The following is an 18,293-nucleotide window of genomic DNA, read 5'->3' as shown; positions in this document are numbered from 1 at the left end:
GGGCGTGATCCCGGCGTTCCAGGATCGAGCCCCACATCAGGCTCCTCCGCTATGAGCCTGCTTCTTCCTCTCCCAGTCCCCCTGCTTGTGTTCCCTCTCTCGCTGGCTGTCTCTATCTCTGTCAAATAAATAAATAAAATCTTTAAAAAAAAAAAAAAAGTAGCAGAAACAAAATAAACAAAAAGCAAAATCCTCAAGCAATTTTAAAGGAAGACAAAAGGATGAGGGAAATGTATACAGGAAATTAAAAAAAACACACACACAAATAGAAAACAGTATGATAAATGAATAGATTCAAATGTATCACTACTCACAATAAATATAAATTGACTAAAATCTCCAGTTCGAAGCCAAAATTGTGAAAATGGATGGGAAAATAAAATACAACTATATGCTGTTTATATATATATGTACATATACATATATATATATATATATATAAAATCACAGTAATACTGTACCTCATAGGTAGTTCCATAATGGCACGTAAATTGGCATTGTCTGTTGGTTTCTGCATCTTGCTCAACATTAGTATAAAATATTACTCCATCCCCAGAGCAGGACACAATCTGCTTATCATTTGTGCATGGTAAGAACTTTGCACTAAATATATTTGCTCGGTGCCCTGAACGAATTGTTGTCAAAACCTAAAACACAGAAAAGAAGTTCTTGGTAATTTATTATTTCCTAGAAAGAAACATTCATATTTAATATAATCATAGCCAGGAATAAATTCTCATTAACATTCTTACTATCTCAATAAAAAATTATCATTTGATTCCAAACTAATGTAATTTTTTTAAAAATCAAAATCTCACATATTTTCTTTTTTTCTCTCTGAGATGTGACGAAGAGTAAGTACCATAAACAGGAACAGTGCTGTGAAAATTAAATATATATATTTCCACCTATTTGGTGTATCTGACTCATTAGGGAGAGAGAGAAACAAGAGACAAGAATAGATGATTTTCATTATTTATAAAATATTTTCCTATATTTCTCAGGTAATTGACTTCACACAAATTACTTTTAGGATTGGAGAGAAGGTACAGGGGTGGGGAGAAAGAAAGGACCATCCTGACCTTTTTTTTTTTTTTAAGATTTTATTTATTTATTTGAGAGAGAGAGTGTGAACGACAGAGCACAAGCAGAGGTACCGGCAGAGGGAGAGGGAGAAGCAGACTTCCCGCCGAGCAGAGAGCCCAATGTGGGGCTCGATCCCAGGACCCTGAGAACATGACCTGAGCCGAAGGCAGATGCTTAACGAGCTGAGCCACCCAGGCGCCCCTCTGACTTACTTTTGAAACTGTTTACTATATGATTTTTAGTTATTCCCTTCCAGGATAAAGAAATAAAAATAAACCGAATTTAAATGAATCATGAAATGGTAAGATGAAACTACAGCAGAAGTCCCAACATCTCCTTCCTTAATTATATTTCAAGACTGTGGGGTGCCTGAGTGGCTCAGTCAGTTAAGCATCTGACTTCCACTGAGGTCATGATCTCAGGGTCCTGGGATCGAGCCCCACATTGGGCTCCCTGTTAAATGGGGAGTCTGCTTCTCCCTCTCCCTCTGCCACTCCCCCTGCTTGTGCTCCCTCACTCGTGCTCTCTCAAATAAATACAATCGTTAAAAATAAACAAAGACTAGAATTCCTGTGACAGAAATAAAGTTTAAAATAAATATGTAAATATTTGCAACATACAGTGAAGATAAAGAACAAATTTCCCTAATATTAGGTGCTTAAAAATTGAGAGAAAGAAACTAAACAAAATTTGAGGTTTTTTAATTGAATGGGCAAAAGATCTGAATACATAGTCCACAAAAAGATATACAAAGGGCCTTTAACAATGTGAGAAAATATCCAACTTTGTTCAAATGGGAAATGCAAACTGAAGCTACAGTGAGAAACTAATTCTCACTTTTCAGATTGGCAAAAATTCAAGTTTGACAACACATTATGTAAGTGAGCCTACAGGGAAACAGGCTCTTCACCATTTTTGGGGGGAGAACTAGATGGTACAAAACTAACAGAGAGGAATTCAGCTGTACTTCACAAAACCACACACGCATTCACCCTTTGACCAGACAAGTCTATACAAGAAAAAATGCACAAAGTTATTTAATGACCTATTCATAACAGCAAAGCACAGGAGACTTATTGAATAAATTATGGTACATCCCCACAATGTATGTACAACGAGAATTTAATGCAATGGGAAGCTGGTGTGCTTTAAAAAATGTGCTCAAAAAAATAAGAATACATCAAAATACAGACAAAGTTGGCTTTAAGTGCCCCACCGAACAACTGGGGTAATTTAAGCATCAAAAAGCATTATCAGTAACAAATTCTAATATGCTGAATTAAAAAAAAACCTATAATCCCAAAGTGATCTTTTCAAAAAAGTGGAAGGGACAAAGGAAATGTTCTTATTTACAAAACAATGTCAATTAATAAATGTAGAAGGAATGACAATTAAAAAATCACTATTTTGTAACTACATTTTAACAACTGATTAAGGCAAGAATCAACACTAAAACCAATGTAAGAAAGATTGTTATGAAAAAGAATATTCACACAGTCTCAACATATCACTTCACAAACAGCTTATTAATTGCAAAGGGTAAACATACCTACACAATGGAGAGATCAAACTTAACATTACCAGTAAGGGGACAAACTAATATCATGTACCACAATGTCACCTGTGGAGAATTCTTAGCTAAAATGGCTTCAGAGGGGAGAGGGGTGGGGGGTTGGGATAGGCCAGTGATGGGTATTAAGGAGGGCACATATTGTATGGTGCACTGGGGTGTTATATGCAAATAATGAATCATGGAACACTACATCAAAAATTAAGGATATACTGTATGGTGACTAACATAATAAAAAATTATTTAAAAAAATAAATAAAATAAAATGTTTTTAATTTTAATCTATTCATGAAGAAACAATCAGACAAATCCAAACTGAGAAACATTCTATATAACAACTGTTCTTCTATATTAATACAACGGTAAAACAACTAACATATTATTATCATGAAAGACCAAACAGTTGAACGAAGTATCCTAAAAGAGACTAAGGCAATATGACAACTATGTGAAATGATGGATGGAGCTTGGATAGAAAGAGGCATGTATAGGACAGTATAAAGAAAAGAGAAAATGTGAATACAGACCATAAATGTACACATGTGTATGTATTATGTGTGTACATCGTCAGATAGAAAATCATATATATAATAGCATATAGTTGGCTCTCATCGTTCCTGAAAGGTCACTGCCAACACTGAATTAACAAGTACTGAATCACTGCTCCAAGGGAAATATGTGATTAGGTTCCTTTGAGCCTCTTGCTACAACATTTTCTTCAATCAGTCAATAAATACACAGCATTGTTTTACATGTTTCTGTTTAAAGACCTAATTTAATATATACTGTTGACTCATTAACATTGAAGTCATGGCCAACAGCATTCTAAGTCATGCCTAAACGAAGCTTATCTAACATTTTTTTCTCCATAAGAAACACCCCAGGCTTCTTGTGCTGAGGACCATGAGACAGTATTTCAGCATGATACCTGGGGACATTTTAAACTGTGAAATCATCAATAAAAAGCACAAAAATGCAAAAATGAGACATGAAATAGACCACGAAAAAGATACAGTACGTTTACAGTATGAGAGCTGAAATAAGTCAGAGTGCCGCCCTGTTTATCTCAGCTGGTAATGTGAGTGTTGATGTGTGTACTGAGTGACTTAATTCTTTTGCCACTCTGCTCATGTGCATGGCCATGAATGACCAGGAAGGCAACTGGAAGTATTGACTTAGGGGTAAAAAGTAAATTTCAATGAGTAGGCAAATTTGCAAATATGAAATCCACAAGTAATAGGGATCAACTTCATATTCAATATTACGTATTTTTTAAAATAATGTTCTTGTTCTTAGTAGATATATATGCCGAAGCATTCATGAATGAAGAGCATGATGCCTCCAACTTGGGCTCAACTGCTTTAAAAAAAAAAACCTATCTGTGGATGTTCACTGTATTATTTTTTTCAATTTTTCCAGGCGTTTTTAAATTTTAAAACAAACTTAGGAAAATATATTTCAACTTTATTTTGGGTTTGGTTTTAAGTGAGTATTTACTATATAACACTAACTGCCAAATTCTTATCAGAGACTACCACACCAAATCGTAAAATACATCTGGGATGAATATTAGCAGCTATTTACCTTGACCACTTTGAATATTTAAGTCACTTCATTTTATTTAAGACCTAGGTTACAGGGTTATAGCCAAAATAAGGATTTGCTAAGTACCATAAATTACTCCACAGTAAATCTTACACATATAATGCACATATAATTAGGGTCAAATAAAAAAGGGGGGTGTCTTTTGCACCTGCATCAACCAAAGCCAATGGAGGATAAAACTGTCTGTGAAATATTTTAAAATCTTTTATTCCTCTCTTCAAGTGTAAGACACTAAGATCTGTAAGACTAAGGTATAAAAAATAACACAGAGAATAATTAATGTAAAGCCTTTAAACGAGACAGATATCATGACCTTTAACTCTGGCAGCTATTTTAGCATGGTCTACCAAGTAGCTAACTATATAAAAGTCACTGTGTAGTGTATGTATTAGTTTCTTCATCCGACAGGCCTTTGGCTTTGCTTTAGTCACATTCAGCAGACGTTATTGTTAACAGTTCATGATTTATCTCCATTTAGCTTCAGAAACAAAAGAGCTCGATACACTAATATGTGTACTGACATATCACATATTATTCACAAATTGAGATGGATTTCTTTATTAATGTAATCAAGATTTAAAGAGTAAAGAGTTGAAGCTCTTTCCTTTTGGACCAATCTCTTGATTTCAGATGTCTTCTTCCAAACTTACTCCCCTTCCAGTATTCTCCGTCTTCATCTCAATGGCAGCAATACCCACCCACACAGTTGATCAAGCCAAAAACTAAAGAATAATCCTTCACATCTCTTTCCCTCATCCACTATAAAACAGTAAAATATATACTGTACATATACACACACACACACATAAAATATAAAATATGTAAAATCCACCAGCAAATTCAGGTCCAAGATACATTCCAAACTACTTCTCATCACCTCGATGCCAGTATCTTTGTCTAAACCAACATCTCTTCTCACTGCTATGACTCAATGGCCTCCTATCTCCTATTTCTGATCTTACTCAAACTCTACTCTCCAAACAGCAGCCAGAGCTATCTTTTAAAAATGCAAATCATATCACCTGCATGTTTAATACACTCCAGTAACTATTTCAATTACACTAAAATGTAAACTCCTTAATACTGCCTATCAAGCCTACTGTCTGACCACTGCCCACCATGTTAACTTCATTTTGAACCACTCTCTCCCTAATTTATTAATAGACAATTGTTGGAAGAACAAGTACTCATGTGTATACAATTAGTAATTCCAACAAAGGTTAGAATTTGTTTTTAATTGTCAAAACTGAAACTATACAATCAATATAGGTATGCATTCTACTGAAGGTAAACAGTGATAAGGTTGATTTTTTTAAAAAATGATATGCAAAGCGCCTGGGTGGTTCAGTTGGTTATGCAACTGCCTTTGGCTCAGGTCATGATCCTGGAGTCCCAGGATCGAGTCCTCGCATCCGGCTCCCTGCTCAGCGGGAAGTCTGCTTCTCCCTCTGACCCTCCCCCCTCTCATTCTCTCTCTTTCATTCTCTCTCTCTCAAATGAATAAATAAAATCTTTAATTAAAAAAAGAAAAAAAAATTTTAAATGATATGCAATTGCAAGTGGTTATTATTTTTGATAGCTGGATTTATTTTCTTATTTATGCTTTCCTTGAATCAATGCATTAAAATACTTATTCAGAAAACACCTAAGAATAATGGCCTAGAGAGGTAAAAGTTGGCAGAGTAACTTAATTGATGATGTAAATGACATATTGATAACTGGAATTAGTAATAAATGTGAATGTGAACTAGTTGTAACATCTATGACTTTACTGATCATCAGGTTAATCTAGCTGGCCAAGCAGGTATCTCTTTCCTCTTTCATCATGTCACATACAATGCTTCCAAAAACTTAAGCTTGGGGCACCTAGGTGGCTCAGTTGGTTAGGCGTCTGTCTTCAGCTTGGGTCATGATCCCAGGGTCCTGGGATTGAGTCCCACATCGGGCTCCCCACCCAGTAGGGAGTCTGCTTCTCCCTCTGCCCCTCCCCCCCACACTAGCTCTCTCTCTCGCAAAAATAAATTAAAAAATAAAATAAAATAAACCTTAAGCTTGGTCCAGGAGTACCCAGATAGAAAATATTGGTTCTTCAATCTCTTGGTAAAAATCACTCCTCTCTAAATTCAACCCATACCCCTACCTAAGAAATTGAATACAGAAATTCCTTGCCTTTCCTTTACTAATATTTATTGGGCACCTACTATGTGGCAGGTAAACTACTAAGTGTCGAGGAAGCAAAAAAGAAAAAAACTGTCATTGTCCCAAAGAAATTACTGTCTAATGGTGAGCAACATGCAAACAAACATAATATAATAATCTAATCATCCACAAAGTACGATGAGTACAGGAAGGAATGCCTACATTTGCCTAGGGCAACTAGAGAGGTATACTACAGCTAAGAGCCAAGAATTGAAGGATGGATTTAAATTTGCCAAGTAGGTGGGAGGTACATGGCAAAGCAGGAGAACATCCCACGAAGAAAGAATAGTGCAAGCAAAACACAGAGTAAAGAAACATGCTATGCTCTGAGAACTTACAGGTAGCTGGCTGAAGCCAAATCAAGAAAAATTTTGCATATGCGGTACACTCAGGATTTCTTTTATATTAGATATTACAAGGTTACCTTCCTTCCGTTTCATCTGTACCTTAAGGAGGTGGCCCTTTTGGGGAAGGGAGTGTCCCAGCATACTGTGGAGAGTCTGCTATAGGAATCCATACTTGATTTGGGTCCTGAGCTTTGTTTCGGTCCACCTTGACCTTCAAGGCCATCAAGACTAAAGTTTATAAATGCTTGGATTGACAAACATCTTCAGGGAGAATGTAGCTTTCATGCTCACTTCTTCTGGACTCACTTTTTCCCTTCCATTTTGGACTGATAATCCCTTACTATCAAGGCAAGTTTCTTGTTACTTTTAGGACAATTTTTTTAGGACAATTTTTAAAAAGTCTTTAATTAAGAATATTTTAGTTGTTCTCAGTGGAAGGATTGGTCCAAATAAACTAGACTATAATTATTGGAAAAAGAAACTTCTCTCTTGTATATTTTTGAGACATACCATATATAAAATTAGGATATGTTACCATTAATAAAAACACCTCCAACCCCTTAACTCTATTAAAAAAAAAGTGTTTCAAAACTTTTATTTGCATTAAATTAATCTTTCATTGAACTCACAGGACCTAAAAATAGAGTCAGGGGCGCCTGGGTAGCGCAGTCGTTAAAGCGTCTGCCTTCGGCTCAGGGCGTGATCCCGGCGTACCAGGATCGAGTCCCACATCGGGCTCCTCCACTATGAGCCTGCTTCTTCCTCTCCCACTCCCCCTGCTGTGTTCCCTCTCTCGCTGGCTGTCTCTCTGTCACATAAATAAATAAAATCTTTAAAAAAATAAATAAATAAAAATAAATAAAAATAGAGTCAAACTTTAAGAACAGGTAATATTTGACTCAGGATCAAAACACTTTCTTTTCCTATGTAATTAATCATCTGCATTTTAAATTTTTTTTAAATATTCCTATACGATAGCAAATTTAGATCTATTAAGACCAATATGTGAAAAGATAAAGTCTTGTTATATTTAAACTCTTTAAAAATATTATTTGATTACTCATTTCTTTTTTTTTTTTTTTTTAAGATTTTATTTATTTATTTGACAGAGATAGAGACAGCCAGCGAGAGAGGGAACACAAGCAGGGGGAGTGGGAGAGGAAGAAGCAGGCTCCTAGCAGAGGAGCCTGACGTGGGGCTCGATCCCATAACGCCGGGATCACGCCCTGAGCCAAAGGCAGACGCTTAACCGCTGTGCCACCCAGGCGCCCCATGATTACTCATTTCTTAAACTGGAAAAGAGAAAGTAATCACTTTTCAAATATACATTCTATTGGGAACCATGCATCACAATGAATGTCCTTTTTCCAAAAATAAGCAAATGAAGAAACAAGATCTTCTAAAAATTATTCTATCGGGTATAGTCACAAAATAATTGGAAGAAGGGACTTGGAGATATATGTGTACACCTATGTTCATAGCAGCATTATTCACAATATCAAAATGGTAGAAGTAGTAACTCAAGTGTCCACTGAAAGATGAATGGAAACAAAATGTGTATTTACATACAACAGAATATTATTCAGCCATAAGAAAAAAGAAAATCTGACACATACTGCAACATATTTGAATATTAAGGACATCGTGAAAAATGAAATAGCAACAGAAAAACAAATACTGTATAAATGCTTACATGAGGTATCTAGAGTAGTCACATTCATAAGAGACAAAAAGAATGGTGGTTGCCAAGGGAAGGAAGGAAGAAAAAGGAGTTATTGTTTAATGGGTACAGAGTTTCAGCTTTCCAAGATCAAAATCGTTCTATAGCTGGATGTGGTGATAGTATCAACAACGTAAATACACTTAATATCACTGAATAGAAATATTAAAAGTAAGATAGTTAATTTTATGTTATGTGTATTTTACTACAGTTAATTTTTTTATTTTAATGTTTTAAAGAGTGAAGCTCTACATCTTTTCAAAAACAAAAAAATTATTCCTTTGGTGTCTAGTCAGCTGCTCTTAATACTGTAAGCATTAAAACTCTGATAGTAATGGTCAAAGAGCATTCCACATATACATCATTGCAGGAAATTTCCTCTACTATAAGGAAAAGGTTGTCCTAGTATAACATAATGATTTATAAGAAATATACCTTTGGTCATCCAGATGACCAAAATACATTTCTCATATATATATGGTCTTCGTCAATAGTTTTTGAAAATGCTTCAGAGACATAAAGGTGAAATGGGTGTCTTGTTATTAATGAAGGTGACTTTTGGACCCTACCAAAGTGTGGGGACTGGTTGCCAAAAGGAGCAATCATGAGATTTGAGAGTTGGAACTCGGGAGGGGAGAGGGGCTGGAGGTTGAATCAGTCAGTAACCAATGACTTAGTCAATCAGGACTGTGTAATGAAGCCTCCATTAAAACCCAAGACGACAGTTTTTTGGTCTTTTTCAGAGCTTCCACACTTGGGGAATCAGAATGCTTCCATGTGCAACCAACCCAGGCCCTAAGCTCCAGGGTGGAATTGGGTACAAGCACCTTAAAAGACCTAATAATTGCAGACCTAACACAACTAGTATTTGAAAACCTCAAGTTTCCTCTGCTAAGTCAGTACAATTAAGTAAAGCTATCTCTGAAATTAAATTATGACCAGTCTTTTAATCAAGGATATCTTCAATATGAACCTCATTCAGATTGAAGGAACACAAACATTTATTTAAATATCTTAACTGTTTAAATGTGGAAAAATAAGAAATATGTGAATAATTTATTCTGTAAGATAGCTACTATTAAATAAGTTTGGTTTGCCAATCTACCAAGTTCTCACTGATACAAAAATAGGTGTATAGTTTCTCCATATACAGAGAAGAAGAGCCAATAAAAATCAGAACATAATCCTAATTACATAATCCTAAAACTCAAACGATTATGCCAGTTTATGGTATTAAATATCATGAAGCATTTCAACTAGAGCCTAGATACTGTTTTTGCAAACTGATAAAATGTTTCTTAAACCACCTAGCTGAAGAGTAGATTTTGTGAGCATGAAAGAAAAAAGCAATCACATTGTCTTTTTTCCCCCCAAGAATGGTTTACTGAGATAATGTTACTTTTGGCAATTTTACCCACATAGATAAAATGAAGCATATTTAAATTTGCTAGAGCCAAAAGCTGGGTGAAATCTACTGTTTTCCTAAGAAGATTAAGGGACAGTCATGTAATAATTTTCAAATTACATAACTACCTTGAGCAAAATAAGGATAGTCTATTACAAATGCCCATTCCATAATTATTTACAATTTCTTAATTTTTAGCTTCTTAATTTTTCTCATTAAATAACAGATTTATTTTAAGCCACTTTACCTTTCTGCTGTAAGGATTACTAATTACTAACTTGGTATCATCTGAGCCAGATAAAATATATTCTCCAGTCTCATTCCAACAGATTGTATTAACCTAAAAAGAAAGCAAAAAATAAATTTAAGTAAACTGGACATATAAACAAGTATGCCATCTTTCAGTTAACTGATGACTCAAAATTTATATCACTAATAAAATTGTGTCTTATGGTAAGGAGTATTTACCAGTTAACCTATCGAAAATACATAACTGCCATTTAGCAAACACAATATTCTGTAAACTCACAATGAAACGTCTGAGTCGTTACGTTTTATTCTTTAAATTTACTTTAATTAATTCATTTTTTTTAAAAGATTCTATTTATTTATTTGACAGAGATAGAGACAGCCAGCAAGAGAGGGAACACAAGTAGGGGGAGTGGGAGAGGAAGAAGCAGGCTCACAGCGGAGGAGCCTGATGTGGGGCTTGATCCCAGAACTCTGGGATCACGCCCTGAGCCGAAGGCAGACGCCCAACCGCTGTGCCACCCAGGCGCCCCTAATTAATTCATTTTATACCCAGAGACATAAAACAAGGCCACCTTTAAAAAAAAAAAAAAAAGAAAGAAATTAAAAGAACTTACTACAGAGCTATAGTAATCAGGCTGTATGGTACTGTCAGGATCATAGACACATAAATCAATGGAATGGAACTGAGAGTCCAGAAATAAACCCTTACATTTATGTTCAAGTAATTTTTTATAAGATTTCCAAGACCTTTCAATGGAGAAAGAGTATTTTTTCAACAAATGGAGCTGGGACAATTGGATATACCCAAGAAAGGAATACGATATACAAAAATGAAGTGAAAATGATAAAATTTAAGTCTCCAAACTATAAAACTCTTAGAAGAAAACATAGGTATCAATCTTTATAAAAATTAAAACCAAATGAAGTACCACTTCACACCCATTAGGATGGCTATAATTAAAAAAAAAACAAAACAGAAAATAATGAGTTAGCTAGGGTGTCAAAAAATTGGAACCCTAATGCGTTGCTGATAGGAACGCAAAATCATGTCACTATTTAGACAATTTGGCAGTTCCTCAAAAGCTAAAACAGAGTTACCCTGTGACCCAGCAATTCCACAATAAGGGATATAGCCAGGAGAACTAAAAACATGTACCAAACAAAACTTGTACACAAAAACCCATAGCTGCATTATTCCTAAGAGCTAAAAGTGAAAGCAATCCCAACATTTATCGACTAATGCATGGATAAACAAATGTGACTATCCATTTGATCATAACAAAATATCCATAAAATGAAATATTATTCAGCCACAAAATGAAATCATGATATGTGCTGCAACATGTAAATACTTTGAAGACATAATGCTGAGTGAATGAAGCCAGTCTGAAAGGCCATATATTATAGGATTCCATGTATTTTAAAAGTCTAGACTAGGCATATCTGTAGAGACAGAAGGTAGATTAGTGACTGCCAACAGCTTGGTAGAGGGGGAATGGGAGTGAATGATAACTGGTATGGACTTTTTTTTCAGATGGTGAAAATGTACTGGAACTAGACAGTGGTGATGATTGTACAACTTTATGAATATACTAAAAAAAAAACCCACACTGAACTGCATACTTAAAATGGGTAAATTTTATGGTACATGAACTGTATCTAAATTAAAAAGAAAAACAGACTTCCACTTTCAGTCAAGACAGAGCAGCATGGACCAGATTTACTATCACATCTGAAACAACTAAAACACAGCAGAATACACATTCTTTTTTTTTTTAAGATTTTATTTATTTATTTATTTATTTATTTATTTATTATTTAGAGAGCACGAGCATGCGTGCACAGGGGGGAAGGGGCAGAGGGAAAGGGAGAAGAGAGAATCTCAAGCAGACTCCATGCCTGACATGCAGCTCGATCTTACAACCCCGAGATCATGACCTGAGCCAAAATCAAGAGTCGGATGGTTAACCAATTGAGCCACCCAGGCACCCTAAATATACATTCTTTTTAAGTACACAAAAAATATTTACCAATATAGAAAATATTTATGGGTCATAAAACAAATCTCAATATTTTTAAAAGATTTCAACTAATACAGAGTATGTATTCCACAAAATGGAAATTAAATGAAAATCATTATATTTGGAAACTACAAAATAACAGATATCCAAAAAGAAATTACCCAATAAATTAGAAAGTATTTTGAACTGAATGAAAATGAAAGCACAACATAACCCAATTTATGGGTTGCAGTTAACTCTGAACTTGGAAGGAAACCTATAGCACTAAAATACCTATATTAGAAAAGATAAAGGTCTCATATCAATGACCTCAGCTTGCAATCAAAAAAATTATAAGAAGAACAAATGAAACCCAAAGTCAGCAGAAGGCTGGAAATAATGAATATCAGATCAGAAATCAATGAAACAAAAGAAAACAGAAAAGCAGGGGGGAAAAATTACATGAACAAAAACACTAGAAGCTGGTTCTTTGACAAGACAAATACAATTAATGAACATGTAGCCTGACTAATCAAGGGGAAAAGACGGGACAGAGGGATATATACCACCAATATGAGGAATGAGAAAGATGACATCAATCACTAACTACACATTCTACAATACCTAAACATTAAGGGAATACTATGATCAACTTTATGCCAATAATTCAATGTGGATGAAACTGACAAAATCCCTGAAACACACATGCTAAACAAAATTTACTCAATACAGAGTCTATTTTTATTAAGGGATTGCAGTTAGAATTTTCCACAAAGAAAACTCTAGGCCCAGATGGCTTTACTGGTGAATTCTGCCAAACATTTAAAAAAAAATAAATAATGAGAATTCCGTACCATGTCTTCAGAAAATTAGAGACAATATAAATACTGGAACTAACAAGTGAGTTTAGAAAGTCTGTGACATACAAATGAACATGCAAAATTAGACAGCACAGAGACTTAAAACCACAACATGATATCACTAGATATCTACTAGAATGTCTAAACATTTTTTACACTACATTTTAGCCAAAAGACAGAGAAGCAAACTCTAAACTTTTTTTTTTAATTATTATATCAGATGTAAAGGGAGAAACAAACTACAAAAACAATAGTAGCAGACTTCAATACCCCATTTTCAACAATGGATAAATTATACAGACCTGAAAATTAGTAAGAAAACATTAGAAATGAATTATACTTCAGATCAAGATTTAGACATATACAGAACAGTCCATCAAACAGTAGCAGACAGACCTTGCTCAAGTGCACACTGAACATTCTCCAGGATAAATCATGATAGATCACAAACAAATATTAGCAAATTTTAAAAGAATTAAATCATACCAAGTACCTTTCTGACCACAATGGTATAAGACTAGAAATTAACAGCAGGAAAACTGGAAATTTCACCAGCATGTGGAAATTAAATAACATACTCTTGGACAATCAGTGGGTCCAAGAAGAAATTAAAAAATGTCTTGAAATAAATGAAAATAGAAATAAAACATATGGGATGCAGCAAAAGCAGTTATAAGCAGGAATTTTGCAGCAATAAATGCCTACACTAAGAAAAAAGAAAGATCACAAATAAGCAACAGAACTTAACATATGAATGAAAGAGAAAAACAAACTAAGGCCAAAATTTAAGAAAACAATACAAAAGATCAGTGAAACTAAAAGTTGGTTTTTTGAAAAGATAAACAAAATTGACAAACCTTTAGCTACACTTACCAAGAAAAAAAACCAAGACGACCCAAATAAATAAAAATTATAAATGAAAGATATTATAATTGAGACCACAAAAAGACAAAGGATTATAAGGGAATACACTGAACAGTTATATATCAATAAATTAGACAACCTACTAGAAACAAATAACCTACCGAGACAAAATCACAAAAAATAAAAATAAAAAATCTGAATAGGCCAAAAACAAGTAATTTTTTTTGTTTCTGGAGACTAAATCAGTAATCAAAAACTGTTAAAAAGCAACCAAAAAAGCGCAGGACCGGATGGCTTCAGGGGCTTTAATCATTTACCAAACATGTGAAGAAGAATAAACACCAATCCTCCTCAAACTCTCCAAAAAACTGAAGAGGAGACTATATGCCCACACTCATTTTCTGAGGCAAGCATTACCCTGATACCAGAGCCAGATAAGACACTACAAGAAAAGAAAACTACATGCCAATATTCTGATATAGATATAAATATTCTAAACAAAATATGAGCAAAACGAATTCAACAGCACATTAAAAGGCTCAAACACCATAACCAAGGGGAATGCATCCCTGAGATACAAGGATGGTTCAGTATACACAAATTAATAAATGTGATATTCCACAATAATATAATGAATGATAAAAAATCATATGATCATCTCAATGTATGCAGAAAAAGTACCTGATGAAATTCAATATCTTTCATGATAAAAATTCTCAACAAATTGAATGCAGAAGGAACATATCTCACCATAACAAAGGTCATATATGACAAGCCAACAGCTAACATCACACTCAATGGTGAAAGGTTGAAAGCTTTTCCTCTACAATCAGGAACAAGAAAAGTAAGGACTTTCATCACTTTTATTTAACATAGTATTAGAATCCTGTCCACAACAATTAGGCAAGAAAAAGAATAAAAGGCATCCAAATTGGAAATGATGAAGTAAAACTGTCTCTGTTTGCAGATGACATGATCTTATACATAGAACACTCTAAAGATGCCACCAAAAAACTGTTAGTACTAATAAATGAATTTAGTAGTTTCAAGATACAAAATCAACAAACAAATATCCCCAGTTGCATGTCATGTCTACATACTAACAATAAACTATCTCATGCTGAGTTACAATAGCATCTAAAACAATAAAATACTTAGGGATAAATTTAACCAAAGAGGTGAAAGATCTATACACTGAGATCTACACAATACTGATTAAAGACAATGAAGAAGACACAAATAAATAGAAAGATATACCAATTTCGTGTATTGGAAGGCTGAATATTATTCAAGTCTCCACACTACCCAAAGCAGCCTATGGACTTAAGGCAATTCCTATCAAAATTCCAATGGCATTTTCCACAGAAATAGAAAAAAAAAAACCCTAAAGTTTGTATGGAACCACAGAAGACCCCAAACAGCCAAAAGAATCTTGAGAAAGAAAAACAAATCTGGAGGCATCACACCTCCTGACTTAAACTAGATTACAAAGTTACAGTAATCAAAACAGTATGGTATTGGCATAAAAACAGACACACAGACCAATGGAAAAAAAATACAGAACCCCAAAAATAACCTATATATATATGGTCAGTTAATTTACAACAAAGGAGCCAAGAATACTCAATGGGGAAAGCACAATCTTCCCAATAAATGGTGTTGGGAAAACTGGATGTTCACAGGCAAAATAAAACAAAATTAACTTGAAATGGATTGAGTACTTAAACATAAGACCTGAAACTATAAAACCCTAGAAGAAAACAGAGTGAAAAAACTCCTTGACCTTGGTCTTGGCAGTGATTTTTTTTTGGATAGGACACCAAAAGCACAAACCACAAGAGCAAAGATCAAATTCAGAAGTTTCTGCACTGCAACAGAAACCAATAAAATGAAGACGAAACCTACAGAACAGGAGAAAATACATGCAAACCATATATCTGATAAGGGGTTAATATACAAAATACATAATGAACTCATATAACTCAGTAACAAGAAAAAAACCCACAAATAATCTGATTAAAAATGGCCAAAGGACCTACATAAACATTTTCCAAAAGTATACACAGCCAAAAACACATGAAAAGGTGCTCGACATCACTAATCATGTGGGAAATGCAAACCAAAACCAAAGTGAAATATCACTTCACACCTACTGGAATTATTGCCTATTATCAAAATAGACAAGACAAGAGAACAGGTGCTGGTGAGGATGTGGGGAAAAGGGAGTGTATGTGCACTCTCGTGGGGCTGTAAAATTGGTGCAGCCACTGTGGAAAACAGTATAGAGGTTTCTCAAAAAATTCAGCATAAAACTATCATATAATCCAGCAATCCTATTCTAGGTGTATAACTGAAAGAAATGAAATCGCTATCTTGAAGATAGACCTGTACCTCCCATGTTCACTGCAGTATTATTCACAATAGCCAAGACATGGAAAGAACCTAAGTGTTTACCTATGAACCAATGGACAAAGAAAATGTGGTGTGTATATGAGATGGAATATTAGTCATATAAAAGAAGGAAATCCTGTCATTTGCAACAACGTGGATGAACCCTTAGGGTCAGACAGAGAATGACAAATACTGTCTGCTATCACTTACATTTGGAATCTAAAAATACCCAATTGGTAGAAACAGGTAGTAGACTGGTTGGTGGTTGGCAGCAGCTGGGAAATGAGCTGTTATTGAAAAAGTACAAACTAGTTACAAGATGAGTTCTGGGGATCTAATGTACAGAACTAAGGGGGAGCTATGTACCTAATATACATCTAATATATGAGATGAGTATGTTCTGGGGATCTAATGTGCAGCATGGCTGGTGGTTATAGTTAACAATACTATGTTGTATACTTGAAAGATGCTAAGAGAGTAAATCTTAAATGTTCTCAGCACTACCTCCACAACAAAATGGTAATTACATGAGGTGATGTATGTGTTAATTAATCCTATTGTGGTAATCATTTCACAACATATATGTGTATCAAATCATCACATTGTACACCTTAAACTCATACAATGCTATAGGTAAATAATATTTCAAGGAAGATGGAAAAAAATAGATATCCAAAAAACTAAAACAAGTGGTTATACGTATCAGGGAGCAGAAAGGAATGGGAGAGACAGAAACAAGGGTGGGAGCCACTTTTTATATACTGTTAAAAATAATTTACTTTTATACCATGAGAAAGTATTACCTATTCTTAAAATTAAATGCAGGATAAAAATAAGGACAACATGTTTTAAAAATAGTGTGAAGGCAGAAAAAATATGGTTAAGCTTGAAAGAAGTTTACTTTCCACTCACCCTTAGAAAAATATTTTGAGAATATACTCAGTAAAATCTGAAAGTAAATTTAAAAATGAGAAGACACAGAATCCACAGCTTGTAAAACTTGAGAATATCATAAAGGCAATTGTCCGTCATGGGAGAATCCATCTGAAATTAATACTAGAAAGTCCTCCTTTGGGTAGGGAGAAAGATGTGACCTTAGACCCTTAAAGAAGACACAAAATCTAACACATAACACACACTTTGCCTCTTCAACCATAAGTGCCACATAAGTACTAGGCACTTCTGACACTAGATGAAGTAAATAAATTTCTAAACATATTTTTTTGGCCCCGTGTTCTGGGGCAGGTGTATATACTATGAACAAATAAATAAATATGTTTGAATTATTATAATGTAAGATAGTGATATGCACTGTGAAGGAAAAAAAAACAAGAAAGATACTGATCGGGATGGGGAGCTATTTGACTAGGGTGGTTAGGGAAAGCTTCTCTGATAGGTAACACTGAGAACTAAATGAGGAGGTGAGCTTTACAAATATACGCAGTAAGAGAGTTCTGAGTAGAAGGCATAAAATACATAAAGCAGAGGTGTACTTGGCGTATTTAAGGAACAGTGAAGAGATGAATGTGACTGGAACAAATAAATGTAACAGTGAACATATCTCTTTTTTTCATTTTTTAAAAGTTAAATTCAATTAATTAACATATAATGTATTATTTGTTTCAGGGGTATAGGTCTGTGGTTCATCAGTCTTATATAATACCCAGTGCTCATTACAACACATACCCTCCCCAATGTCCATTACCCAGTTACCCCATCCCTACACGCCCCCCTCCCCTCCAGCAACCCTCAGTTTGTTTCCTATGCTTAAGAATCTCTTATGGTTTATCTTCCTCTCTGGTTTCGTTTTGTTTTATTTATTCCTCTCTTCCCCTGGATCCTCTGTTTTGTTTCTTAAATTCCACGTATCAGTGAGAGCATGTGATAATTGTCTTTCTCTGATTGACTTATTTCACTTAGCATAATACCCTCTAGTTCCATCCATGTCGTTGCAAATGGAAAGATTTCATTTTTTTGATGCCTGCATAATAATA

At 34.5% G+C, this 18,293-nt stretch overlaps 1 protein-coding gene across 8 annotated transcripts in view; it reads right to left on the bottom strand.

The window, feature by feature from the left end:
• Positions 1 to 18,293, bottom strand: part of DCAF6 (DDB1 and CUL4 associated factor 6) — a 130,762-nt gene that overhangs the window by 93,339 nt on the left and 19,130 nt on the right. For all 8 annotated transcript variants that reach the window (XM_026509446.4, XM_026509447.3, XM_026509442.4 and 5 more), the window contains exons 3-4: positions 10,180 to 10,272; positions 462 to 647 (exon numbers count right to left, since the gene is read on the bottom strand). In XM_026509446.4, the coding sequence (XP_026365231.1) occupies positions 462 to 647; positions 10,180 to 10,272 (279 nt within the window). The remainder of the gene's footprint in view (positions 1 to 461; positions 648 to 10,179; positions 10,273 to 18,293) is intronic.

The sequence above is a fragment of the Ursus arctos genome, unplaced genomic scaffold, assembly GCF_023065955.2.
Source record: "Ursus arctos isolate Adak ecotype North America unplaced genomic scaffold, UrsArc2.0 scaffold_2, whole genome shotgun sequence".
In the NCBI taxonomy this organism is placed as follows: Eukaryota; Metazoa; Chordata; class Mammalia; order Carnivora; family Ursidae; genus Ursus; species Ursus arctos.
Note: the sequence above shows the minus strand (reverse complement) of the source record. Positions and strands in the feature narration are given on the sequence as shown.